General features: G+C 43.4%; 1 protein-coding gene across 1 annotated transcript in view; it reads right to left on the bottom strand.

Annotated features, from left to right (window-relative positions):
• Positions 1-26,400, bottom strand: part of LOC138473788 (pneumococcal serine-rich repeat protein-like) — an 80,145-nt gene extending 53,745 nt beyond the window's left edge. The window contains exon 1 of the mRNA XM_069612220.1: positions 4,311-26,400. Within this exon, the coding sequence (XP_069468321.1) occupies positions 4,311-26,400 (22,090 nt within the window). The remainder of the gene's footprint in view (positions 1-4,310) is intronic.
• Between the last annotated feature and the right edge of the window lie 1,562 nt (positions 26,401-27,962).

Genomic DNA, 27,962 nt, shown 5'->3' with positions numbered 1-27,962 from the left:
ATGCATAGAGATGTGCTGTTAGCATGCGCACGGTGTAAAGGTGCAATTTACACATGCAAATGACAGAAATTTGCTCTTCAAATGCTAACAGCACATCTCCGAAAATGCTGAAAGGAGATGTACCTTTACCATGTGCACAGAGTACGTGGCGTACTCGTTAGTATGTGTCAAGAGGAGATGCGTAGCTAGCATGTTCAGGGAGGATATATGCCATTATCAAGTGGAGTGATGTGCTGTTACTATGTGCCCAGATGGGATGTGCTGTTTGCATGTGAAGTGAAGGGCTCTGCACAAGCCAGACAACTTTGATCTATAACGCTTTTGGTCTATGGGTCTGATTTTACGTATGCATTGGGTGTATGTGTTGGATAAGGTTTACTCTGTTGCAGAGGAGAAAAGTAATTTTTACTCTCTTGAAATTGCATTTACTCTCTAATTTGAAAATTCATGCATAAAATACTCCCACCTCAAAATCTTATCTGGAGCACTGAGTGGTCTCACTACCTTTAAAGTTCTGAGGAAGAGAACAGTCAGCAAGGTCAACTATAAAGAAGAAGCTTTGCTTAGGGCTTAGCTGATGAGAGTTGGTAGGCTAATTAGCTACGAAAGGCAGTTGTCTGACGTTGTTCCCTGGAACCTGGGTTTCGTTGCTGATGTGCTGCTAACAAACATATGGGAATATGTGATGGTGGACCATACATTGTTGCACAAGCTTATCCACTGCTGCTGTTATGCTATTATCAGCATTTAACGTAGTACGAGGAAGTGCAAGGTGTGTCTACCAGATAAGGGTCCTCCAATAATGTTACTAACACTTATAAAAAATATAGGTATATATGTTTTCCTTAACCAATCCCTCCACCTAGGATTTTACTGTTAGCCACGTAGAATGATGTTATAGCTGACATATGTCGAGGTATAAAACCTTTTGTGCAACCGAAACGCATTGAGAGAGTGTGAGCTGCAATCTGTTTGTTCACCAGGTTTTCCAACTTTATAAAACTGATAATAAAGTAGAATTTTGCTATATTCCTTGAGTCTGTCTGGAAATTCGGTCCAGAGATGATTTATTGTGGTAATCCCATTCGGCACTTGGAATGCTCCAGGTGCGATTACACAACTCTGGCAGCAATGTCGAAATAAATTGTCATTTTACTAGAATAGAAACCTGGGGCCAGGTTGCATCCCACCTGTATCCCTAAATTACTGATTGCGGAAGCATGGTCTAGCACATTTTGACAGTGATCACCCCTCTGATTCATTAAAAGATCCAGCTCCCTTGTGAGTAACCAGAAGCTATGCAATCTTAAATTTTGCGGGATTCCGTTTCTGCCTGTTATTAGCCATCTGGTCATCTCCCCCATCATTCGGCGTCTGACTATACATTTACAGATACAGACATGCCTCCCCTAAATCCAGCCTCAAGAAGAAAAGAAGTGCCATAAGTATAGATTTAGAAAGACAAACAAGCAGAACTCAACATGAATTATATAGTGTATAATAGTATGAAATATCTATGTACTAGATATATCCACACTGTCTCTCTCTCTATATCTCTGCAATCCCTACGCTCTCTTTCTCGCTGTCTCTCCCTCCGTTTCACTCTATGGGCCTCATTACGAGAACGGCTTTGCGAGTAATTTGATTACTGCCACTTTACTAGCAATTTCTAGTTCCTTTATGCCTGTAACCTTTCCTAACTTTCTATGGCCTTGACCATACATATGTTGGTATCCTTCTGGTATTGCCGGTGGGATACCGGCAAACTGAACTTACCGTCCCTGCTGCCTGATATTTCGGATAATACCGGGATTTTACAAGCGGCGGAGAGCCAGTAAGTTCCCATGGAGTCCGATAAGACTCCATGGGATGGGATTCCCTGAATCACTGGCACTGTTTGTAACAGTGCAGGTGATTCAGGAATTTGTTTGCTGGTAGGGGCCTCAACTCCCAGCAGGTCAGGCCTGGCGGGAGATCTATGGCCCCCACTGGCAAACTTGAAGTGTGCTGGTCCAGGAAAAAAGCCAGAGCTAGAATTACCAGCATTTTGTTCCGGACCGGCACACCAATAATGAGGGTCTTCTTACTCACTGTTTCGTTCTTCTCTTAAAGTTCATCTTCTTGATTGACCTCATGAACTTGTAACTGTTTTATTGTACTGTGGTGTGACTTTTGTACAGCGTGTTGGCACATAGCGCTTAACAAATGAAAAATAGATACAAAATACAAATACAAAAAAAATACAAATACTTAACTAGTGGTAACTCTTTCCAATTCACCACCAGAACTGGTAGTACGGCATTGTGGTAATGTGGCAGTAAGGCTGGAGGTGAATCATCCACTTTACTGCCAAGAATCATCAGTGTCACTACAGCAGTAGTACTTCTGAACAAATCGTCATGTAGTCTTATGGTCTCCAGAAATGAAGACTAACACAACCGTGCCACCACTCGTGATCTGATGGTAATTCTGCAGGACGGCGTTGCAGTAACAGCAACTGAATTCAGTGGTAATTCTTTTGAATTACTGTCAAGCTCCTAATGATCACCTAAAGCTATTTCATTGTGGATGCATGACGCGTAGTTTGAGGCGCATTAGCTAACAGCGCTCCAGCAGTTGCTGGAAGGTGCACAACCAGATTTTAAAAAACAGATATCTTGAGGTGATAGGGTATTCTTTTAAATGCAGCTATAAAGAAAGAAATTATTTTGTTGAACACATATTGCAAACAATACTTTTCTTAAATGCTGACTGTATACCTCTAATGATCACTTGCAATATATTTTGCAGTGATAATGTGAATATGCTCAGCAAGCATGGTCAAAGTTTTTCAAAAGTGAACTGTGGGATCCTGCGAATATCCTAGAGAGATACAGGTAGGTTTGAGGGATCCTGCAGGTTCTTGCCTGAATCTCATCTGTTTTAAATCTTCAGGGAAGTTGGGGAGAAGTTCGGGCAGGTACGGTCAGAAATGTGGAAAGCAATGCACAAAATAACTTAAAATGCTTCAGGAAAGGAATGACAGGTTAGGTGAAAGGAAAGGGTCAAGTGAGAATGCAAGGGGGTTTAGCAAGAGGAAGTTGAGTTTTCTGCATCTGTGATTGATATCCAAGAAGGACAGCACATTAAACTCTGCAGCAAGCTATCTCAGTAGATGAATGTACCTGCTGCAGATATCTTTGTGTGACATGTGGGTTCCAGGTTTGTATCTGGGTAAATCAGCCTTTCATATTTCGGAAGTGGATTAAAGTCATAAAGGTGAAGTGTTGAATTGTAAGTTTGAATGTCAGACCAGCAGAGTCAGTCAGATGATGTCTGCTTTTTATAATTTATAGGTCGACACATTGTATATTATTAAGGTTCATAATATTACAAATAAGGGAATTCTTAACAGACATTGAAAATCCTATAGGGCGGGATAAGAGTCAGTCATGCATTAGGGTTATATGTAGTTTAATCTGGCTGAGATTGCTTTCAAGACGACTTCTGATGTTATTTATTCAAGAACAGGGAAAGTCCATGGCTACAGGTCAATGACCTCCAAAAGACCAGTAGAGCTGAGGAAGGGTCCGTCACATGTCAAGCATTCATGATATAGACTCTGACGTCCCTTGAGATGTGTACCAGGAAAAATACATACCATATACCTAAAGTAAGGGAGTACCATACAACCTCATGACACAAATATATGCAGCACAGCCGCATGTAAATGTGCAGGACACATTTGTGAATAAGGGGACAAGCGCATTTCTCAAAATAATGCAAATAACAAATGCATCCTCTATGCATATTTTATTTGAATTCTTTTTTGGTTATTTGAAACTGTTTAAAAATAAAACACAAGATTACAATTTCTTGTCTTCTACATATGAAAAATTAAGTTTGGTTTCAATCTTAAAGCAACAACCAGGTACAAGCTATTCGTCATTTAGACACTTTGCTTTCTTGGTGCATCCTTGGCAGGAAAGGTTGTTAACATCTGACCTCTTCTATAACTTTGTATTGCTTGGAAAATGTGCTAGCAGAAAAGGGTCGGACCTCTTCAACCCAAAGTGTACAGTAAAATTGCATCAGCAGCAATTGCCATAAACATAACCCAAATCTGTCACCCGAATCACGTACAAGTTTGTCTGAACCCGAATCACCTGTTAACTTGCGCTCATTTCCAAATTAACGCACTATACATATAAATATAAACGGAGAGAGAAAGAAGGGTAGATGGACCATGAAAAGATGCTTGAGAGGTCACATAGTGATAGCACAGTGAATTATTTAAATTTGTAAGAAAGTATACTTTTTGCAAAAATTACCTGTTGTTGGTTTAGTTGTCTTGGTAGAGGAAGTAGGGATGGTAGTAGCTTTAGGGGTGGTAGTGGTAGTTGCAGGGGTAGTAGTGGACTTGGTAGTGGAAGCAGTGGTTGATGTAGGGGTAGGAGTGTTTTTAGTAGAGGTAGTGGTGGTGGTAGTAGATTTGGAGGTACTAGTGCTGATGGTAGTTTTAGCGATAGTAGTTCTTGTTGTTGAGGTCACAGTAGGGGTAGTAGTAATGGTAGGTATAGTAGTTGTTGTGGTGGTGGTAGTTCTAGGGGTAGTAGTGGACTCGGTAGTGGAAGCAGCAGTAGATGTAGGGGTAGGAGTGTTTTTAGTAGAGGTAGTGGTGGTGGTAGTAGATTTGGAGGTACTAGTGCTGATGGTAGTTTTAGGGATAGTAGTTCTTCTTGTTGAGGTCACAGTAGGGGTAGTAGTAATGGTAGGTATAGTAGTTGTTGTGGTGGTGGTAGTTCCAGGGGTAGTAGTGGACTTGGTAGTGGAAGCAGCGGTAGATGTAGGGGTAGGAGTGTTTTTAGTAGAGGTAGTGGTGGTGGTAGTAGATTTGGAGGTACTAGTGCTGATGGTAGTTTTAGGGATAGTAGTTCTTGTTGTTGAGGTCACAGTAGGGGTAGTAGTAATGGTAGGTATAGGAGTTCTTGTGATGGTGGTAGTTCCAGGGGGAGTAGTGGATTTGGTAGTTGAAGCAGCAGTCGATGTAGGGGTAGGAGTGTTTTTAGTAGAGGTAGTGGTGGTAGTAGTAGATTTGGAGGTACTAGTGCTGATGGTAGTTGTAGGGATAGCAGTCCTTGTGATTGAGGTCACAGTAGAGGTAGTAGTAATGGTAGGTATATGAGTTGCTGTGATGGTGGTAGTCCTAGGGGTAGAGGTTGAGATAGTTATAGAGGTAGAAGTGGTATTTGTTGTGGGAGTAGACATGGTAACAGTGGTTGTAGGGGTAGACGTAGTAGTTGTATGTTTAGTGACAATTGTAGAAGGAGTGATAGTAATGGGTAAAGTAGTGATAAGGGAAATAGTGGTCATGGTAGAGGGCATAGTATTACTGTTAGTAATAGGGGTAGAAGTCACACTGTTGGTTGAAGGTATAGTAAAAGCTATGACAGTTGAAGAGGCTGTGGGAGTTGCTGTCGAGGCAGTGTAAGTTGTCGCTGTTGCACTGCCAGTGGGGGTTGGAACTCCAGGGCTGACAGTTGATGTTTTGAATGCTGTAGTCACACTGGATGATTTAGGGGCGCTAGTGGTAGTTCCAGGGGTAGTAGTGGACTTAGTAGTGGAAGCAGTGGTAGATGTAAGGGTAGGAGTGCTTTTAGTAGAGGTAGTGGCGTTAGTAGTAGTAGATTTGGAGGTACTAGTGCTGATGGTAGTTTTAGGGCTAGCAGTTCTTGTGGTTGAGGTCACAGTAGGGGTAGTAGTAATGGTAGGTATATGAGTTGCTGTGATGGTGGTAGTCCTAGGGGTAGAGGTTGGGATAGTTATAGAGGTAGAAGTGGTATTTGTTGTGGGAGTAGACATGGTAACAGTGGTTGTAGGGGTAGAAGTAATAGTTGTATGTTTAGTGACAATTGTAGAAGGAGTGATAGTAATGGGTAAAGTAGTGATAAGGGAAGTAGTGGTCATGGTAGAGGGTATAGTATTACTGTTAGTTATAGGGGTAGAAGTCACACTGTTGGTTGAAGGTATAGTAAAAGCTATGACAGTTGAAGAGGCTGTGGGAGTTGATGTCGAGGCAGTGTAAGTTGTCGCTGTTGCAGTGCCAGTGGGGGTTGGAACTCCAGGGCTGACAGTTGATGTTTTGACTGCTGTAGTCACACTGGATGATTTAGGGGCGCTAGTGGTAGTTCCAGGGGTAGTAGTGGACTTAGTAGTGGAAGCAGTGGTAGATGTAAGGGTAGGAGTGCTTTTAGTAGAGGTAGTGGCGTTAGTAGTAGTAGATTTGGAGGTACTAGTGCTGATGGTAGTTTTAGGGCTAGCAGTTCTTGTGGTTGAGGTCACAGTAGGGGTAGTAGTAATGGTAGGTATAGGAGTTGTTGTGATGGTGGTAGTCCTAGGGGTAGAGGTTGTGATAGTTATAGAGGTAGAAGTGCTATTTGTTGTGGGAGTAGACATGGTAACAGTGGTTGTAGGGGTAGAAGTAGTGGTTGTATGTTTAGTGGCAATTGTAGAAGGAGTGATAGTAATGGGTAAAGTATTGATAAGGGAAGTAGTGGTCATGGTAGGGGGAACAGTATTACTATTAGTTATAAGGGTAGAAGTCACACTGTTGGTTGAAGGTATAGTAAAAGCTATGACAGTTGAAGAGGCTGTGGGAGTTGCTGTCGAGGCAGTGTAAGTTGTCACTGTTGCAGTGCCAGTGGAGGTTGGAACTCCAGGACTGACGGTTGATGTTTTGACTGCTGTAGTCACACTGGATGATTTAGGGGCGCTAGTGGTAGTTCCAGGGGTAGTAGTGGACTTAGTAGTGGAAGCAGTGGTAGATGTAAGGGTAGGAGTGCTTTTAGTAGAGGTAGTGGCGTTAGTAGTAGTAGATTTGGAGGTACTAGTGCTGATGGTAGTTTTAGGGCTAGCAGTTCTTGTGGTTGAGGTCACAGTAGGGGTAGTAGTAATGGTAGGTATATGAGTTGCTGTGATGGTGGTAGTCCTAGGGGTAGAGGTTGGGATAGTTATAGAGGTAGAAGTGGTATTTGTTGTGGGAGTAGACATGGTAACAGTGGTTATAGGGGTAGAAGTCACACTGTTGGTTGAAGGTATAGTAAAAGCTATGACAGTTGAAGAGGCTGTGGGAGTTGATGTCGAGGCAGTGTAAGTTGTCGCTGTTGCAGTGCCAGTGGGGGTTGGAACTCCAGGGCTGACAGTTGATGTTTTGACTGCTGTAGTCACACTGGATGATTTAGGGGCGGTAGTGGTAGTTCCAGGGGTAGTAGTGGACTTAGTAGTGGAAGCAGTGGTAGATGTAAGGGTAGGAGTGCTTTTAGTAGAGGTAGTGGCGTTAGTAGTAGTAGATTTGGAGGTACTAGTGCTGATGGTAGTTTTAGGGCTAGCAGTTCTTGTGGTTGAGGTCACAGTAGGGGTAGTAGTAATGGTAGGTATAGGAGTTGTTGTGATGGTGGTAGTCCTAGGGGTAGAGGTTGGGATAGTTATAGAGGTAGAAGTGCTATTTGTTGTGGGAGTAGACATGGTAACAGTGGTTGTAGAGGTAGAAGTAGTAGTTGTATGTTTAGTGACAATTGTAGAAGGAGTGATAGTAATGGGTAAAGTAGTGATAAGGGAAGTAGTGGTCATGGTAGAGGGCACAGTATTACTGTTAGTTATAGGGGTAGAAGTCACACTGTTGGTTGAAGGTATAGTAAAAGCTATGACAGTTGAAGAGGCTGTGGGAGTTGATGTCGAGGCAGTGTAAGTTGTCGCTGTTGCAGTGCCAGTGGGGGTTGGAACTCCAGGGCTGACAGTTGATGTTTTGACTGCTGTAGTCACACTGGATGATTTAAGGGTGCTAGTGGTAGTTCCAGGGGTAGTAGTGGACTTAGTAGTGGAAGCAGTGGTAGATGTAAGGGTCGGAGTGCTTTTAGTAGAGGTAGTGGCGTTAGTAGTAGTAGATTTGGAGGTACTAGTGCTGATGGTAGTTTTAGGGCTAGCAGTTCTTGTGGTTGAGGTCACAGTAGGGGTAGTAGTAATGGTAGGTATAGGAGTTGTTGTGATGGTGGTAGTCCTAGGGGTAGAGGTTGGGATAGTTATAGAGGTAGAAGTGGAATTTGTTGTGGGAGTAGACATGGTAAAAGTGGTTGTTGGGGTAGAAGTAGTGGTTGTATGTTTAGTGGCAATTGTAGAAGGAGTGATAGTAATGGGTAAAGTAGTGATAAGGGAAGTAGTGGTCATGGTAGGGGGAACAGTATTACTATTAGTTATAGGGGTAGAAGTCACACTGTTGGTTGAAGGTATAGTAAAAGCTATGACAGTTGAAGAGGCTGTGGGAGTTGCTGTCGAGGCAGTGTAAGTTGTCGCTGTTGCAGTGCCAGTGGAGGTTGGAACTCCAGGACTGACGGTTGATGTTTTGACTGCCGTAGTCACAGTGGATGATTGCTCTGTAGGAGTGACAGTGAAGGGTGAATAGGCAGAGGTGTGCATGGAGGTCGACTTTGCCATGGTGCTATTGAAGGTTATGACTTCAGTCGTGATAGTGGAGTTTGGCTCAGAAGAAGTGCCAGAGGAGATTGTATCTGTAGTAGGGACAGTGGATGTTGGCACTGCAGTATTGACAGTGGAGGTTGAATCTGAAATAATGACAGCAGATGTTGTGCTTGCTGTCGTGAAAGTGGAGGTTGAAGAAGAGGCTGTGTTAACACTGGAAACCGGTTCTACAGTAGTGGCAATGAAAGTTGTGTTTGCACTAATAGCAGTGGAAGCCAGTTCTGCGGTAGTGACGGAGGAAGATGGCTGTTCAGCAGTGATAGTGGAGGTTAAATCTGCAGTAGCATTGGTGGTTTTTGGCTCTGCAGTATTGACAGTGGAGTATGACAGTGCCGAAGTTACAAAAATGGATGTGCCTGCTGTAAAGGCAGAGGAGGTAGTATTGGGATTAGATACAGTGAGCGTTGGCTCTGCAACAGTGGCAGTGGAGGGTGGAGCTACGGTAGAGACTGTGGATGCTGAAATTGCATTAGTGATCGTGGACCTCTGCTCTGCAGTCATTAAAGTGTAGGTTGGCTCTGCAGTCACGACAGTCAGAGTTGGCACTGCAGAAATGACAGACGTTTTGACTATTGTTATGACGGGAGAGGTTTTCTCCAAAGTAGTAACAATGACAGTTGTCTCTGCAGCAGTGACAGCAGAACTTGGCTTTGAAGTTTCGGTGGTCGAGGTTGGCAGTGCAGCTGTGCCAGTGGAAGCCGTAGTGACAGAAGTGATCGTGGACATTTGTTGTGCAGCAGTGAAAATGGGCGTTGGCTCTGTAGTAGTGTCAGTGCGCTTTGTGTCTGCCGTAGTGACTGTAGAGGTTGACTTTGCACTAGTGACGGTGGAAGCTGACACTTGAGAAGTAACAATGAAGGTTGGTTCTGCGGTGGTGCCAGTGACGTTATGCACTGCAGTATTGAGAGTGAAGGCTGACTCAGCTTTAGTGACAGTGGATGTTTTGTCTCCAGTCTGGGCAGTGGAACTTGTTAATGCAGTTTTGCCAGTGGAGAATGGTTCTTTGGTATCCACAGAGGAGGTTGAGTTATCATTACTCAGAGGAGAGGTTTTGTCTGCAGGAGTGCTGCCAGTGGTAAGGACTGTACTTGTGTTGAGAGGGAATGTGCATCCAGTTGTTGTGTCAGAGGTAATTTCTAATTGTGTAGTAGCAGAATAAGTACCTGGGGTTGTAGTTTCAGAGGTTGGCGTAGTTGTTATATCTGTGGTAGTAGAGAAATCAGATAGATCAGTAATGGCAGTGGTTGCATTTGTAATTCCAGAGGTTATGCCTGTCGTAATTTCAGATGGTGTGTCTGCTGATGGCGTTTCAGAATCTGGGACTGCAGTTATGGTATCAGAGGTTGATGTTGGAGCAATGACACCAGATGATGTGACAGCAGTTGTGGAATCAGAGATCGTGTTTATAGTCGGCTGATGAGAAATTAAGTTTGTGGTTGCAATGCCACTGGTTGTGCATGCAGTAGTGAAATCGAAGTTTGTGGATGTAGCTGTTATACCAGAGGTTGTTGTAATAGCTGTGGTATCAGAGAGTATAGTTGCAGATGTGAGAGTAGACAATGTTCCTGTGCTGTTAGTAATAGAACTTGTGGATGCTGTTGTTGTTTGGGGAGTTGTTGTTGCTACCCGGGTGCTAAACACTGTTGCCACAGATGTGGCTCCAGAGGTTGAGGTTGCAAATGTGGGCTCAGAGGATGTGAATGCTGTGACAATGTTAGGTGTTGTTTCTGCAATTGTATCAGATGTTGTGTCTGTTGTTGTGCGGACAGAAAACGTGGTTGCGGATGCTGTATCAGCAGTTGTAGCAGCAGCTTTGCTGGGAGAGTATGGGATTGTAGATGTGGTGTTAGATATTATGGCTTCAATAGTGCTAATATCAGTTGTCATTTCAGTTGTCATTTCAGCGGTTATGGCACCAGTTCTTGGGATTGTAGTCGAGCTCTCAATGGATGCGACTGCGGTTGTGGTTTCGGATATTATGTTTCCAGTTGTTGTGTCAGAGGTTGGATTTGGAGTAAAAGTATTAGATGATGTGACAGAAGTTTGGATATCAGAAGTTGAGACACCAGTAGTAGCATCAGAAATTGTGTCAGTAGTAGGGAAATCACTATTTGTTTCTATAGTGGTAAGATCGGACGTTGTATCTGCTGATGTAATAGTAGAGGCCGTGTCTGGCTTGGATGGTTTTACTGCAGTTGTATGTGAAGTTGTGAATGTAGTTGCGGTATCAGAGTGTGTGGCTGTGGTATCAGAGATTGTGGCTACTGTAGCAATGTCAGATGTTATCTCTGCAGGTGCGCTCTCAGAGGCTGTAGCTCTGGTTGTAGTTTCAGAGGTTTGAGAGATAGTCGTAATGTCTGTTGTTGTGCCCAGGGTAGACAGATCAGTGAATGTGGCTGTAGAACTGGTGTCAGACATTGTGACAGTAGTAGTGCTATCAGAATCAGTGGTTGTTATTCCAGAGGTAATTTCAGATGGAGTGTCTGCTGGTGGTGTTTCAGAATCTGTGACTGTAGTTATAGTATCAGAGGTTGATGTTGGAGCAACTATACCAGAAGAAGTGGCAGCAGTTGTGGAATCAGAGACCGTGTTTACAGTCGGCTGACCAGAAATTAAGTTTGTGGTTGCAGTGTCACTGGTTGTGTATGCAGTAGTGAAATCAGAGTGCTTGGATGTAGTTGTTATACCAGAGGTTGTTGCAATAGCTGTGGTATCAGAGACTGTATTTGCAGGTGTGAAAGTAGACAATGTTTCTGTGCTGTTAGTAATAGCACTTGTGGATACTGTTAATGGTTGGGGAGTTGTTGCAACCAGGGTGCTAAACACTGTTGATATAGATGTGGCTTCAGAGGTTGAAGTTGCAAATGTGGACCCAGAGGATGTGAATGTTGTTAAAATGTTAGATGTTGTTTCTGCAATTGTATCAGATGTTGTGTCTGTTGTTGTGCGTACAGAAAACGTGGTTGCAGATTCTGTATCAGCAGTTGTAGCTGCAGCTGTGCTGGGAGAGTATGCTATTGTAGATGTAGTGTTAGATATTATGGCTTCAGTAGTGCTAATATCGGTGGTCATTTCAGAGGTTATGGCACTAGTTCTTGGGACTGTAGTTGAGCTCTCAATGGATGTGACTGCGGTTGTGGTTTCGGATATTATGTTTCCAGTTGTTGTGTCAGTGGTTGGATTGGGAGTAAAAGTATTAGATGATGTGACAGAAGTTGGGATATCAGAAGTTGAGACACCAGTAGTAGCATCAGAAATTGTGTCAGTAGTAGTGAAGTTACTATTTGTTTCTATAGTGGTAAGATCAGAGGTTGTATCTGCTGATGTCATAGTAGAGGCTGTGTCTGGCATGGATGGTTTTACTGCAGTGGTGTGTGAAGATGTGATTGTAGTTGCACTATCAGAGTGTGTGGCTGTGGTATCAGAGATTGTGGCTACTGTAGTAATGTCAGATGTTATGTCTGCAGGTGCGCTCTCATAGGCTGTGGCTTTGGTTGTAGTTTCAGAGGTTTGTGAGGCAGTTGTAATGTCTGTTGTTGTGCCTAGAGTAGACAGATAAGTGAATGTGGCTGCAGAAGTGGTGTCAGACGTTGTGACAGTAGTAGTGCTATCAGAATCAGTGGTTGTTATTCCAGAGGTAATTTCAGATGGAGTGTCTGCTGGTGGTGTTTCAGAATCTGTGACTGTAGTTATGGTATCAGAAGTTGATGTTGGAGCAACTATACCAGAAGATGTGACAGCAGTTGTGGAATCAGAGACCATATTTACAGTCGGCTGATCAGAAATTAAGTTTGTGGTTGCAATGTCACTGGTTGTGTATGCAGTAGTGATATCAGAGTGTGTGGATGTAGCTGTTATACCAGAGGTTGTTGCAATAGCTGTGGTATCAGAGACTATATTTGCAGGTGTGAAAGTAGACAATGTTTCTGTGCTGTTAGTAACAGCACTTGTGGATGCTGTTACTGGTTGGGGAGTTGTTGCAACCAGGGTGCTAAACACTGTTGCAACAGATGTGGCTTCAGAGGTTGAAGTTGCAAATGTGGACCCAGAGGATGTGAATGTTGTTAAAATGTTAGATGTTGTTCCTGCAATTGTATCAGATGTTGTGTCTGTTGTTGTGCGGACAGAAAACATGGTTGCGGATTCTGTATCAGCAGTTGTAGCTGCAGCTGTGCTGGGAGAGTATGGGATTGTAGATGTGGTGTTAGATATTATGGCTTCAGTAGTGCTAATATCGGTTGTCATTTCAGTTGTCATTTCAGAGGTTATGGCACTAGTTCTTGGGACTGTAGTTGAGCTCTCAATGGATGCGACTGCGGTTGTGGTTTCGGATATTATGTTTCCAGTTGTTGTGTCAGAGGTTGGATTTGGAGTAAAAGTATTAGATGATGTGACAGAAGTTGGGATATCAGAAGTTGAGACACCAGTAGTAGCATCAGAAATTGTGTCAGTAGTAGGGAAATCACTATTTGTTTCTATAGTGGTAAGATCAGAGGTTGTATCTGCTGATGTAATAGTAGAGGCCGTGTCTGGCGTGGATGGTTTTACTGCAGTTATATGTGAAGTTGTGAATGTAGTTGCGGTATCAGAGTGTGTGGCTGTGATATCAGAGATTGTGGCTACTGTTGCAATGTCAGATGTTATGTCTGCAGGTGCGCTCTCAGAGGCTGTGGCTCTGGTTGTAGTTTCAGAGGTTTGTGAGATAGTTGTAATGTCTGTTGTTGTGCCCAGGGTGGACAGATCAGTGAATGTGGCTGTAGAACTGGTGTCAGACATTGTGACAGTAGTAGTGCTATCAGAATCAGTGGTTGTTATTCCAGAGGTAATTTCAGATGGAGTGTCTGCTGGTGGTGTTTCAGAATCTGTGACTGTAGTTATGGTATCAGAAGTTGATGTTGGAGCAACTATACCAGAAGATGTGACAGCAGTTGTGGAATCAGAGACCGTGTTTACAGTCGGCTGATCAGAAATTAAGTTTGTGGTTGCAGTGTCACTGGTTGTGTATGCAGTAGTGAAATCAGAGTGTGTGGATGTAGCTGTTATACCAGAGGTTGTTGCAATAGCTGTGGTATCAGAGACTGTATTTGTAGGTGTGAAAGTAGACAATGTTTCTGTGCTGTTAGTAATAGCACTTGTGGATGCTGTTAATGGTTGGGGAGTTGTTGCAACCAGGGTGCTGAACACTGTTGCTATAGATGTGGCTTCAGAGGTTGAAGTTGCAAATGTAGACCCAGAGGATCTGAATGTTGTTAAAATGTTAGATGTTGTTTCTGCAATTGTATCAGATGTTGTGTCTGTTGTTGTGCGGACAGAAAACGTGGTTGCGGATTCTGTATCAGCAGTTGTAGCTGCAGCTGTGCTGGGAGGGTATGGGATTGTAGATGTGGTGTTAGATATTAGGGCTTCAATAGTGCTAATATCAGTTGTCATTGCAGTTGTCATTTCAGCGGTTATGGCACTAGTTCTTGGGACTGTAGTTGAGCTCTCAATGGATGCGACTGCGGTTGTGGTTTCGGATATTATGTTTCCAGTTGTTGTGTCAGAGGTTGGATTTGGAGTAAAAGTATTAGATGATGTGACAGAAGTTGGGATATCAGAAGTTGAGACACCAGTAGTAGCATCAGAAATTGTGTCAGTAGTAGGGAAATCACTATTTGTTTCTATAGTGGTAAGATCAGAGTTTGTATCTACTGATGTAATAGTAGAGGCTGTGTCTGGCGTGGATGGTTTTCCTGCAGTTGTATGTGAAGTTGTGAATGAAGTTGCGGTATCAGAGTGTGTGGCTGTGGTATCAGAGATTGTGGCTACTGTAGTAATGTCAGATGTTATGTCTGCAGGTGCGCTCTCAGAGGCTGTGGCTCTGTTTGTAGTTTCAGAGTTTTGTGAGGCAGTTGTAATGTCTGTTGTCGTGGCTAGGGTAGACAGATCAGTGAATGTGGCTGTAGTAGTGGTGTCAGACGTTGTGACAGTAGTAGTGCTATCAGAATCAGTGGTTGTTATTCCAGAGGTAATTTCAGATGGAGTGTCTGCTGGTGGTGTTTCAGAATCTGTGACTGTAGTTATGGTATCAGAAGTTGATGTTGGAGCAACTATACCAGAAGATGTGACAGCAGTTGTGGAATCAGAGACCATATTTACAGTCGGCTGATCAGAAATTAAGTTTGTGGTTGCAATGTCACTGGTTGTGTATGCAGTAGTGAAATCAGAGTGTGTGGATGTAGCTGTTATACCAGAGGTTGTTGCAATAGCTGTGGTATCAGAGACTATATTTGCAGGTGTGAAAGTAGACAATGTTTCTGTGCTGTTAGTAATAGCACTTGTGTATGCTGTTACTGGTTGGGGAGTTGTTGCAACCAGGGTGCTAAACACTGTTGCAACAGATGTGTCTTCAGAGGTTGAAGTTGCAAATGTGGACCCAGAGGATGTGAATGTTGTTAAAATGTTAGATGTTGTTTCTGCAATTGTATCAGATGTTGTGTCTGTTGTTGTGCGGACAGAAAACATGGTTGCGGATTCTGTATCAGCAGTTGTAGCTGCAGCTGTGCTGGGAGAGTATGGGATTGTAGATGTGGTGTTAGATATTATGGCTTCAGTAGTGCTAATATTGGTTGTCATTTCAGTTGTCATTTCAGAGGTTATGGCACTAGTTCTAGGGACTGTAGTTGAGCTCTCAATGGATGCGACTGCGGTTGTGGTTTCGGATATTATGTTTCCAGTTGTTGTGTCAGAGGTTGGATTTGGAGTAAAAGTATTAGATGATGTGACAGAAGTTGGGATATCAGAAGTTGAGACACCAGTAGTAGCATCAGAAATTGTGTCAGTAGTAGGGAAATCACTATTTGTTTCTATAGTGGTAAGATCAGAGGTTGTATCTGCTGATGTAATAGTAGAGGCCGTGTCTGGCGTGGATGGTTTTACTGCAGTTGTATGTGAAGTTGTGAATGTAGTTGCGGTATCAGAGTGTGTGGCTGTGGTATCAGAGATTGTGGCTACTGTAGCAATGTCAGATGTTATGTCTGCAGGTGCGCTCTCAGAGGCTGTGGCTCTGGTTGTAGTTTCAGAGGTTTGTGAGATAGTTGTAATGTCTGTTGTTGTGCCCAGGGTGGACAGATCAGTGAATGTGGCTGTAGAACTGGTGTCAGACATTGTGACAGTAGTAGTGCTATCAGAATCAGTGGTTGTTATTCCAGAGGTAATTTCAGATGGAGTGTCTGCTGGTGGTGTTTCAGAATCTGTGACTGTAGTTATGGTATCAGAAATTGATGTTGGAGCAACTATACCAGAAGATGTGACAGCAGTTGTGGAATCAGAGACCGTGTTTACAGTCGGCTGATCAGAAATTAAGTTTGTGGTTGCAGTGTCACTGGTTGTGTATGCAGTAGTGAAATCAGAGTGTGTGGATGTAGCTGTTATACCAGAGGTTGTTGCAATAGCTGTGGTATCAGAGACTGTATTTGCAGGTGTGAAAGTAGACAATGTTTCTCTGCTGTTAGTAATAGCACTTGTGGATGCTGTTAATGGTTGGGGAGTTGTTGCAACCAGGGTGCTAAATACTGTTGCTATAGATGTGGCTTGAGAGGTTGAAGTTGCAAATGTAGACCCAGAGGATCTGAATGTTGTTAAAATGTTAGATGTTGTTTCTGCAATTGTATCAGATGTTGTGTCTGTTGTTGTGTGGACAGAAAACGTGGTTGCGGATTCTGTATCAGCAGTTGTAGCTGCAGCTGTGCTGGGAGGGTATGGGATTGTAGATGTGGTGTTAGATATTAGGGCTTCAATAGTGCTAATATCAGTTGTCATTGCAGTTGTCATTTCAGCGGTTATGGCACTAGTTCTTGGGACTGTAGTTGAGCTCTCAATGGATGCGACTGCGGTTGTGGTTTCGGATATTATGTTTCCAGTTGTTGTGTCAGAGGTTGGATTTGGAGTAAAAGTATTAGATGATGTGACAGAAGTTGGGATATCAGAAGTTGAGACACCAGTAGTAGCATCAGAAATTGTGTCAGTAGTAGGGAAATCACTATTTGTTTCTATAGTGGTAAGATCAGAGGTTGTATCTACTGATGTAATAGTAGAGGCTGTGTCTGGCGTGGATGGTTTTCCTGCAGTTGTATGTGAAGTTGTGAATGAAGTTGCGGTATCAGAGTGTGTGGCTGTGGTATCAGAGATTGTGGCTACTGTAGTAATGTCAGATGTTATGTCTGCAGGTGCGCTCTCAGAGGCTGTGGCTCTGTTTGTAGTTTCAGAGGTTTGTGAGGCAGTTGTAATGTCTGTTGTCGTGGCTAGGGTAGACAGATCAGTGAATGTGGCTGTAGTAGTGGTGTCAGACGTTGTGACAGTAGTAGTGCTATCAGAATCAGTGGTTGTTATTCCAGAGGTAATTTCAGATGGAGTGTCTGCTGGTGGTGTTTCAGAATCTGTGACTGTAGTTATGGTATCAGAAGTTGATGTTGGAGCAACTGTACCAGAAGATGTGACAGCAGTTGTGGAATCAGAGACCATATTTACAGTCGGCTGATCAGAAATTAAGTTTGTGGTTGCAATGTCACTGGTTGTGTATGCAGTAGTGAAATCAGAGTGTGTGGATGTAGCTGTTATACCAGAGGTTGTTGCAATAGCTGTGGTATCAGAGACTATATTTGCAGGTGTGAAAGTAGTCAATGTTTCTGTGCTGTTAGTAATAGCACTTGTGGATGCTGTTAATGGTTGGGGAGTTGTTGCAACCAGTGTGCTAAACACTGTTGCTACAGATGTGGCTTCAGAGGTTGAAGTTGCAAATGTAGACCCAGAGGATCTGAATGTTGTTAAAATGTTAGATGTTGTTTCTGCAATTGTATCAGATGTTGTGTCTGTTGTTGTGCGGACAGAAAACGTGGTTGCGGATTCTGTGTCAGCAGTTGTAGCTGCAGCTGTGCTGGGAGAGTATGGGATTGTAGATGTGGTGTTAGATATTATGGCTTCAGTAGTGCTAATATCGGTTGTCATTTCAGTTGTCATTTCAGAGGTTATGGCACTAGTTCTTGGGACTGTAGTTGTGCTCTCAATGGATGCGACTGCGGTTGTGGTTTCGGATATTATGTTTCCAGTTGTTGTGTCAGAGGTTGGATTTGGAGTAAAAGTATTAGATGATGTGACAGAAGTTGGGATATCAGAAGTTGAGACTCCCGTAGTAGCATCAGAAATTGTGTCAGTAGTAGGGAAATCACTATTTGTTTCTATAGTGGTAAGATCAGAGGTTGTATCTGCTGATGTAATAGTAGAGGCTGTGTCTGGCGTGGATGGTTTTCCTGCAGTTGTATGTGAAGTTGTGAATGTAGTTGCGGTATCAGAGTGTGTGGCTGCTGTGGTATCAGACATTGTGGCTACTGTAGCAATGTCAGATGTTATGTCTGCACGTGCGCTCTCAGAGGCTGTGGCTCTGGTTGTAGTTTCAGAGGTTTGTGAGATAGTTGTAATGTCTGTTGTTGTGCCCAGGGTAGACAGATCAGTGAATGTGGCTGTAGAACTGGTGTCAGACATTGTGACAGTAGTAGTGCTATCAGAATCAGTGGTTGTTATTCCAGAGGTAATTTCAGATGGAGTGTCTGCTGGTGGTGTTTCAGAATCTGTGACTGTAGTTATGGTATCAGAAGTTGATGTTGGAGCAACTATACCAGAAGATGTGACAGCAGCTGTGGTATCAGACATTGTGGCTACTGTAGCAATGTCAGATGTTATGACTGCAGGTGCGCTCTCAGAGGCTGTGGCTCTGTTTGTAGTTTCAGAGTTTTGTGAGGCAGTTGTAATGTCTGTTGTCGTGGCTAGGGTAGACAGATCAGTGAATGTGGCTGTAGTAGTGGTGTCAGACGTTGTGACAGTAGTAGTGCTATCAGAATCAGTGGTTGTTATTCCAGAGGTAATTTCAGATGGAGTGTCTGCTGGTGGTGTTTCAGAATCTGTGACTGTAGTTATGGTATCAGAAGTTGATGTTGGAGCAACTATACCAGAAGATGTGACAGCAGTTGTGGAATCAGAGAAAGTGTTTACAGTCGGCTGATCAGAAATTAAGTTTGTGGTTGCAGTGTCACTGGTTGTGTATGCAGTAGTGAAATCAGAGTGTGTGGATGTAGCTGTTATACCAGAGGTTGTTGCAATAGCTGTGGTATCAGAGACTGTATTTGCAGGTGTGAAAGTAGACAATGTTTCTGTGCTGTTAGTAATAGCACTTGTGGAAGCTGTTAATGGTTGGGGAGTTGTTGCAACCAGGGTGCTAAACACTGTTGCTACAGATGTGGCTTCAGAGGTTGAAGTTGCAAATGTGGATCCAGTGGATGTGAATATTGTTAAAATGTTAGATGTTGTTTCTGCAATTGTATCAGATGTTGTGTCTGTTGTTGTGCGGACAGAAAACATGGTTGCGGATTCTGTATCAGCAGTTCTAGCTGCAGCTGTGCTGGGAGAGTATGGGATTGTAGATGTGGTGTTAGATATTATGGCTTCAGTAGTGCTAATATCGGTTGTCATTTCAGTTGTCATTTCAGAGGTTATGGCACTAGTTCTTGGGACTGTCGTTGAGCTCTCAATGGATGCGAGTGCGGTTGTGGTTTCGGATTTTATGTTTCCAGTTGTTGTGTCAAAGGTTGGATTTGGAGTAAAAGTATTAGATGATGTAACAGAAGTTGGGATATCAGAAGTTGAGACACCAGTAGTAGCATCAGAAATTGTGTCAGTAGTAGGGAAATCACTATTTGTTTCTATAGTGGTAAGATCAGAGGTTGTATCTGCTGATGTAATAGTAGAGGCTGTGTCTGGCGTGGATGGTTTTCCTGCAGTTGTATGTGAAGTTGTGAATGTAGTTGCGGTATCAGAGTGTGTGGCTGTGGTATCAGAGATTGTGGCTACTGTAGTAATGTCAGATGTTATGTCTGCAGGTGCGCTCTCAGAGGCTGTGGCTCTGTTTGTAGTTTCAGAGGTTTGTGAGGCAGTTGTAATGTCTGTTGTCGTGGCTAGGGTAGACAGATCAGTGAATGTGGCTGTAGAAGTGGTGTCAGACGTTGTGACAGTAGTAGTGCTATCAGAATCAGTGGTTGTTATTCCAGAGGTAATTTCAGATGGAGTGTCTGCTGGTGGTGTTTCAGAATCTGTGACTGTAGTTATGGTATTAGAAGTTGATGTTGGAGCAACTATACCAGAAGATGTGACAGCAGTTGTGGAATCAGAGACCATATTTACAGTCGGCTGATCAGAAATTAAGTTTGTGGTTGCAATGTCACTGGTTGTGTATGCAGTAGTGAATTCAGAGTGTGTGGATGTAGCTGTTATACCAGAGGTTGTTGCAATAGGTGTGGTATCAGAGACTATATTTGCAGGTGTGAAAGTAGACAATGTTTCTGTGCTGTTAGTAATAGCACTTGTGGATGTTGTTAATGGTTGGGGAGTTGTTGCAACCAGGGTGCTAAACACTGTTGCTACAGATGTGGCTTCAGAGGTTGAAGTTGCAAATGTGGACCCAGAGGATGTGAATGTTGTTAAAATGTTAGATGTTGTTTCTGCAATTGTATCAGATGTTGTGTCTGTTGTTGTGCGGACAGAAAACATGGTTGCGGATTCTGTATCAGCAGTTCTAGCTGCAGCTGTGCTGGGAGAGTATGGGATTGTAGATGTTGTGTTAGATATTATGGCTTCAGTAGTGCTAATATCGGTTGTCATTTCAGTTGTCATTTCAGAGGTTATGGCACTAGTTCTTGGGACTGTAGTTGAGCTCTCAATGGATGCGACTGCGTTTGTGGTTTCGGATATTATGTTTCCAGTTGTTGTGTGAGAGGTTGGATTTGGAGTAAAAGTATTAGATGATGTGACAGAAATTGGGATATCAGAAGTTGAGACACCAGTAGTAGCATCAGAAATTGTGTCAGTAGTAGGGAAATCACTATTTGTTTCTATAGTGGTAAGATCAGAGGTTGTATCTGCTGATGTAATAGTAGAGGCTGTGTCTGGCGTGGATGTTTTTCCTGCAGTTGTATGTGAAGTTGTGAATGTAGTTGCGGTATTAGAGTGTGTAGCTGTGGTATCAGAGATTGTGGCTACTGTAGTAATGTCAGATGTTATGTCTGCAGGTGCGCTCTCAGAGGCTGTGGCTCTGTTTGTAGTTTCAGAGGTTTGTGAGGCAGTTGTACTGTCTGTTGTCGTGGCTAGGGTAGACAGATCAGTGAATGTGGCTGTAGAAGTGGTGTCAGACGTTGTGACAGTAGTAGTGCTATCAGAATCAGTGGTTGTTATTCCAGAGGTAATTTCAGATGGAGTGTCTGCTGGTGGTGTTTCAGAATCTGTGACTGTAGTTATGGTATTAGAAGTTGATGTTGGAGCAACTATACCAGAAGATGTGACAGCAGTTGTGGAATCAGAGACCATATTTACAGTCGGCTGATCAGAAATTAAGTTTGTGGTTGCAATGTCACTGGTTGTGTATGCAGTAGTGAATTCAGAGTGTGTGGATGTAGCTGTTATACCAGAGGTTGTTGCAATAGGTGTGGTATCAGAGACTATATTTGCAGGTGTGAAAGTAGACAATGTTTCTGTGCTGTTAGTAATAGCACTTGTGGATGTTGTTAATGGTTGGGGAGTTGTTGCAACCAGGGTGCTAAACACTGTTGCTACAGATGTGGCTTCAGAGGTTGAAGTTGCAAATGTGGACCCAGAGGATGTGAATGTTGTTAAAATGTTAGATGTTGTTTCTGCAATTGTATCAGATGTTGTGTCTGTTGTTGTGCGGACAGAAAACATGGTTGCGGATTCTGTATCAGCAGTTGTAGCTGCAGCTGTGCTGGGAGAGTATGGGATTGTAGATGTTGTGTTAGATATTATGGCTTCAGTAGTGCTAATATCGGTTGTCATTTCAGTTGTCATTTCAGAGGTTATGGCACTAGTTCTTGGGACTGTAGTTGAGCTCTCAATGGATGCGACTGCGTTTGTGGTTTCGGATATTATGTTTCCAGTTGTTGTGTGAGAGGTTGGATTTGGAGTAAAAGTATTAGATGATGTGACAGAAATTGGGATATCAGAAGTTGAGACACCAGTAGTAGCATCAGAAATTGTGTCAGTAGTAGGGAAATCACTATTTGTTTCTATAGTGGTAAGATCAGAGGTTGTATCTGCTGATGTAATAGTAGAGGCTGTGTCTGGCGTGGATGTTTTTCCTGCAGTTGTATGTGAAGTTGTGAATGTAGTTGCGGTATCAGAGTGTGTGGCTGTGGTATCAGAGATTGTGGCTACTGTAGTAATGTCAGATGTTATGTCTGCAGGTGCGCTCTCAGAGGCTGTGGCTCTGTTTGTAGTTTCAGAGGTTTGTGAGGCAGTTGTACTGTCTGTTGTCGTGGCTAGGGTAGACAGATCAGTGAATGTGGCTGTAGAAGTGGTGTCAGACGTTGTGACAGTAGTAGTGCTATCAGAATCAGTGGTTGTTATTCCAGAGGTAATTTCAGATGGAGTGTCTGCTGGTGGTGTTTCAGAATCTGTGACTGTAGTTATGGTATCAGAAGTTGATGTTGGAGCAACTATACCAGAAGATGTGACAGCAGTTGTGGAATCAGAGACCATATTTACAGTCGGGTGATCAGAAATTAAGTTTGTGGTTGCAATGTCACTGGTTGTGTATGCAGTAGTGAAATCAGAGTGTGTGGATGTAGCTGTTATACCAAAGGTTGTTGCAATAGCTGTGGTATCAGAGACTATATTTGCAGGTGCGAAAGTAGACAATGTTTCTGTGCTGTTAGTAATAGCACTTGTGGATGCTGTTAATGGTTGGAGAGTTGTTGCAACCAGGGTGCTAAACACTGTTCCTACAGATGTGGCTTCAGAGGTTGAAGTTGCAAATGTGGACCCAGGGGATGTTAATGTTGTTAAAATGTTAGATGTTGTTTCTGCAATTGTATCAGATGTTGTGTCTGTTGTTGTGCGGACAGAAAACGTGGTTGCGGATTCTCTATCAGCAGTTGTAGCTGCAGCTGTGCTGGGAGAGTATGGGATTATAGATGTGGTGTTAGATATTATGGCTTCAGTAGTGCTAATATTGGTTGTCATTTTAGTTGTCATTTCAGCGGTTATGGCACTAGTTCTTGGGACTGTAGTCGAGCTCTCAATGGATGCGACTGCGGTTGTGGTTTTGGATATTATGTTTCCAGTTGTTGTGTCAGAGGTTGGATTTGGAGTAAAAGTATTAGATGATGTGACAGAAGTTTGGATATCAGAAGTTGAGACACCAGTAGTAGCATCAGAAATTGTGTCAGTAGTAGGGAAATGACTATTTGTTTCTATAGTGGTAAGATCGGATGTTGTATCTGCTGATGTAATAGTAGAGGCCGTGTCTGGCGTGGATGGTTTTCCTGCAGTTGTAGGTGAAGTTGTGAATGTAGTTGCGGTATCAGAGTGTGTGGCTGTGGTATCAGAGATTGTGGCTACTGTAGCAATGTCAGATGTTATGTCTGCAGGTGCGCTCTCAGAGGCTGTGGCTCTGGTTGTAGTTTCAGAGGTTTGTGAGATAGTTGTAATGTCTGTTGTTGTGCCCAGGGTAGACAGATCAGTGAATGTGGCTGTAGAACTAGTGTCAGACATTGTGACAGTAGTAGTGCTATCAGAAGCAGTGGTTGTTATTCCAGAGGTAATTTTAGATGGAGTGTCTGCTGGTGGTGTTTCAGAATCTGTGACTGTAGTTACGGTATCAGCGCTTGATGTTGGAGCAACTATACCAGAAGATGTGGCAGCAGTTGTGGAATCAGAGACCGTGTTTGCAGTCGGCTGATCAGAAATTAAGTTTGTGGTTGCAGTGTCACTGGTTGTGTATGCAGTAGTGAAATCAGAGTGTGTGGATGTAGTTGTTATACCAGAGATTGTTGCAATAGCTGTGGTATCAGAGACTGTATTTGCAGGTGTGAAAGTAGACAATGTTTCTGTGCTGTTAGTAATAGCACTTGTGGATGCTGTTAATGGTTGGGGAGTTGTTGCAACCAGAGTGCTAAACACTGTTGCTATAGATGTGGCTTCAGAGGTTGAAGTTGCAAATGTGGACCCAGAGGATGTGAATGTTGTTAAAATGTTAGATGTTGTTTCTGCAATTGTATCAGATGTTGTGTCTGTTGTTGTGCGGACAGAAAACGTGGTTGCAGATTCTGTATCAGCAGTTGTAGCTGCAGCTGTGCTGGGAGAGTATGGGATTGTAGATGTGGTGTTAGATATTATGGCTTCAGTAGTGCTAATATCGGTTGTCATTTCAGTTGTCATTTCAGAGGTTATGGCACTAGTTCTTGGGACTGTAGTTGAGCTCTCAATGGATGTGACTGCGGTTGTGGTTTCGGATATTATGTTTCCAGTTGTTGTGTCAGTGGTTGGATTTGGAGTAAAAGTATTAGATGATGTGACAGAAGTTGGGATATCAGAAGTTGAGAAACCAATAGTAGCATCAGAAATTGTGTCAGTAGTAGGGAAGTTACTATTTGTTTCTATAGTGGTAAGATCAGAGGTTGTATCTGCTGGTGTAATAGTAGAGGCTGTGTCTGGCATGGATGGTTTTACTGCAGTGGTGTGTGAAGATGTGATTGTAGTTGCACTATCAGAGTGTGTGGCTGTGGTATCAGAGATTGTGGCTACTGTAGTAATGTCAGATGTTATGTCTGCAGGTGCGCTCTCAGAGGCTGTGGCTCTGGTTGTAGTTTCAGAGGTTTGTGAGGCAGTTGTAATGTCTGTTGTTGTGCCTAGAGTAGACAGATAAGTGAATGTGGCTGAAGAAGTGGTTTCAGACGTTGTGACAGTAGTAGTGCTATCAGAATCAGTGGTTGTTATTCTAGAGGTAATGCCTGTGGCTGGAATTTCAGATGGTGTGTCTGCTGCTGGTGTTTCATAATCTGTTACTGTAGTTATGGTATCAGAGGTTGATGTTGGAGCAATGATACCTGATGATGTGACAGCAGTTGTGGAATCAGAGATCGTGTTTATAGTCGGCTGATCAGAAATTAAGTTTGTGGTTGCAGTGTCACTGGTTGTGTATGCAGTAGTGAAATCGGAGTTTGTGGATGTAGCAGTTATACCAGAGGTTGTTGCAATAGCTGTGGTATCAGAGACTGTAGTTGCAGGTGTGAAAGTAGACAAGGTTTCTGTGCTGTTAGTAATAGCACTTGTGGATGCTGTTGTTTTTTGGGGAGTTGTTGCAACCATGGTGCTAAACACTGTTGCTACAGATGTGGTTTCAGAGGTTGAGGTTGCAAATGTGGACCCAGAGGATGGGAATATTGTTAAAGTGTTAGATGTTGTTTCTGCAATTGTATCAGATGTTGTGTCTGTTGTTGTGCGGACAGAAAACGTGCTTGTGGATTCTGTATCAGCAGTTGTAGCTGCAGCTGTGCTGGGAGAGTATGGGATTGTAGATGTGGTGTTAGATATTATGGCTTCAGTAGTGCTAATATCGGTTGTCATTTCAGTTGTCATTTCAGAGGTTATGGCACTAGTTCTTGGGACTGTAGTTGTGCTCTCAGTGGATGTGACTGTGGTTGTGGTTTCAGATATTATGTTTCCAGTTGTTGTGTCAGAGATTGGATTTGGAGTAAACGTATTAGATGATGTGACAGAAGTTGGGATATCAGAAGTTGAGACACCAGTAGTAGTATCAGAAATTGTGTCAGTAGTAGGGAAATCACTATTTGTTTCTATAGTGGTAAGATCAGAGGTTGTATCTGCTGATGCAGTAGTAGCGGCCGTGTCTGGTGTGGATGGCCTTACTGCAGTGGTATGTGAAGATGTGTTAGTAGTTGTGGTATCAGATTGTGTGGCTGTGCTATCAGGGATTGTGGCTACCATTGTAATGTCAGATGTCATGTCTGCAGGTGTGATCTTAGAGGTTGTGGCTCTGGTTGTGGTATCAGAGGTTTGTGAGACAGTTGTTGTTTCTGTTGTTGTGCCTAGGGTAGACAGATCAGTCGAAGTGACTGCAGAATCGGTGTCAGAAGTTGTAACAGTTAGGTTACCAGAGGTTGGGTTTGCAGTTATGAAACCAGATGATGTGACAGTGGTTGTGGGATCAGAGTGTGTGCCTATAGACGTAAGAACAGGAAATGGGTCTGTAGTATTGCCAACATGTGTGAGGTCAGTCGTTGTGTCACTTCCTATAGTGTCAGAGCTAGTGATGTCAGCTGTAGTATTAAATGTTGTGTCTAAATTAGTGAGACCAGAGGTTGTGTATTTATTTGTGGAATCATATGATGTGGCATCAGAGATTGTGTGTGTGATTTCAGATACAGTATCACCATTTGTGGTACCAGAGATGTCCTCTGTATGCATAGCCTGAGAGGTTATAGCTGAAGTTGTTAGATCAGGTGATGTCTCTTCAGTCGAGGTAGCAAAGGATGTGTCTCCATTAATGCTAGCAGAGGTTGTATCGTCAGTGATAATATCAGTGCTTGTGTCCACAGTTGTGATATGAGAGATTGTATCGTCAGTGGTTGAGTCCGGAGTTGTGATATCAGAGGTTGTATCGTCAGTGGTTGGGTGCATAGTTGTGATATCAGAGGTTGTATTGTCAGTGGTTGAGTCCGGAGTTGTGATATCAGAGGTTGTATCATCAGTGGTTGGGTGCAGAGTTGTGATATCAGCGGTTGTATCTTCAGTATTAGTAACAAAGATGGTGCCAACAGATGTGTTATCAAACCTTGCAACATCAGTGGTGCCCCCAGAGGTTGTGCCATCAGAAGTGGTATTAAAGGTTGAGTGTGCAGTAATGCGGTCAATGGTTTTGTCTGAAGCAGACACTGTGTTTGCAACAGGGGAACCAAATGTACGTTCCTGCGTGATCTGAGCAGAAGTGGTTGCAGTGGGGGCCGTCTTGGTTGTTGCATTTGTTTGTGTGGCCATATACCCCAGCATTGCGCTCTGGCGGGGGATCAGGTTCTCCACAGGCTCTCTGCCTTGGTCGGTGCCGTTCAAAAATATGTTGAAACTTGCATGGATTGGAGCAGTTGCTGTTTTCTTCTGTGACTCCCATCTCCATTTGTGGCCTGTATAGGAAAGATGTCTAGTTTAGTGTGTTGCATTTTCCCTTCTTCCTGGAGCATGCCATTAACTCACTTAATGCACTTTACTTTCATTTTAATTCAAACATTCTTTATTGATATATGCAGTTTCATAACAAAAACAGTAAATCCTTTCCACTGCGTACATTTTAATGCGCATCCCAAAAGGCAACGTGTACATCCTTCTCCAGGAGCTCGTCCTCCTATCTCCTCTCCCTTTGGCTTTACCTACTCGTTGCCCCTCAATCCCTCCCACTACCTCCCAACCCCCAAAAACATGTACCCCCACCTCCCCTTCCCTCCGCACTCCATCTTCCCATAGCTCCCCTCTTCCCACCGTAACATCCCGTGTCCCCCGATTCCGTGCAGGGTGATTCAGCTGTTACGTCTCCCTTTTGCCCTTTGTCGTTTACCCATCCTGTCCCCTTTGCATCCACGTTCCCCATATTTTGCCACGCTTTTGCAGACACCCCCTATTTTTATATAGCAGCTTTCCTAGGCCCATGCACCTTTACATCCAGTACCCCCACATTTGCAGAGAAGGACCTTCCTCTCCCCCCATATTTTACTCAATACACCTCTTTACCAAAGCTAACGCAGTCCTGCCGGGCATCTTGTGTGCCCCCGTAAGAGAGGAGTACAGCGTTTCGGGTCCCTTTGCACTTAGGACATCAATCACCTAGTTTCACAACGCTAGCCTTTGGACATGTCCTCACTGTGTGGACATATGTTCCCGTCTCCATCTTGCATTTGGGGCAGTTGGTGGTGTCTATACTGCCCATTTTGTACAGCCTCTGGGGATTGTATTACACTCAATGAAACATTTTGGAATGTATAGTCCTAAGCTTTGAGTCTATCGCCGTCTTTTCGCGGCGCCCAATGCACTCCCTCATTCTACATCATCCAATCCACTGAGGGCCCTTTCCCATGCTGTTCTCAGAGGCCTCGATGTGACACTAGTTAACCATCTATACGTCGGAGATGTTGGTCCACCCTCAAGTTTGTCCACTGACAAACTCCTCAGTAGCAGCGAGTCCTCCAGAAGTTTCCGGTTCAGCTCTTAGCCTCATGCCTACGACATGCCTAAGTTGCATATACTGATAAACCATATTTTGGGTCACCTCATGACTCGTTCAGTCAATGCATTCTACATTTTCTAGAATATTATAGATCATCTAAAGATGCTGATGTGTGGCATGCTTACCAGCACGTTCCTCTTGCGCTTCGCCAGACAGAAACTCGGGGATAGATCCTTATCCTCTGCAGGGGCCACTGTCTGGAACGGTCTCTCTGCCTCTCTCCATCTTGAGCCGGATCTCCATAAATTCCGGAAACTCCTCAAGACCTTCCTCTTCTCCTCTGCCTTCTCTCTACCTCTCCCCTGATAATCTCCACTATCTACCTGCTACCAACTCC

Source organism: Ambystoma mexicanum, chromosome 1p (assembly GCF_040938575.1).
Source record: "Ambystoma mexicanum isolate Mex_15411 chromosome 1p, UKY_AmexF1_1, whole genome shotgun sequence".
NCBI classification, from domain to species: domain Eukaryota; kingdom Metazoa; phylum Chordata; class Amphibia; order Caudata; family Ambystomatidae; genus Ambystoma; species Ambystoma mexicanum.
The sequence above is the reverse complement of the archived record's forward strand: the minus strand, read 5'-3'. Positions and strand labels throughout refer to the sequence as shown.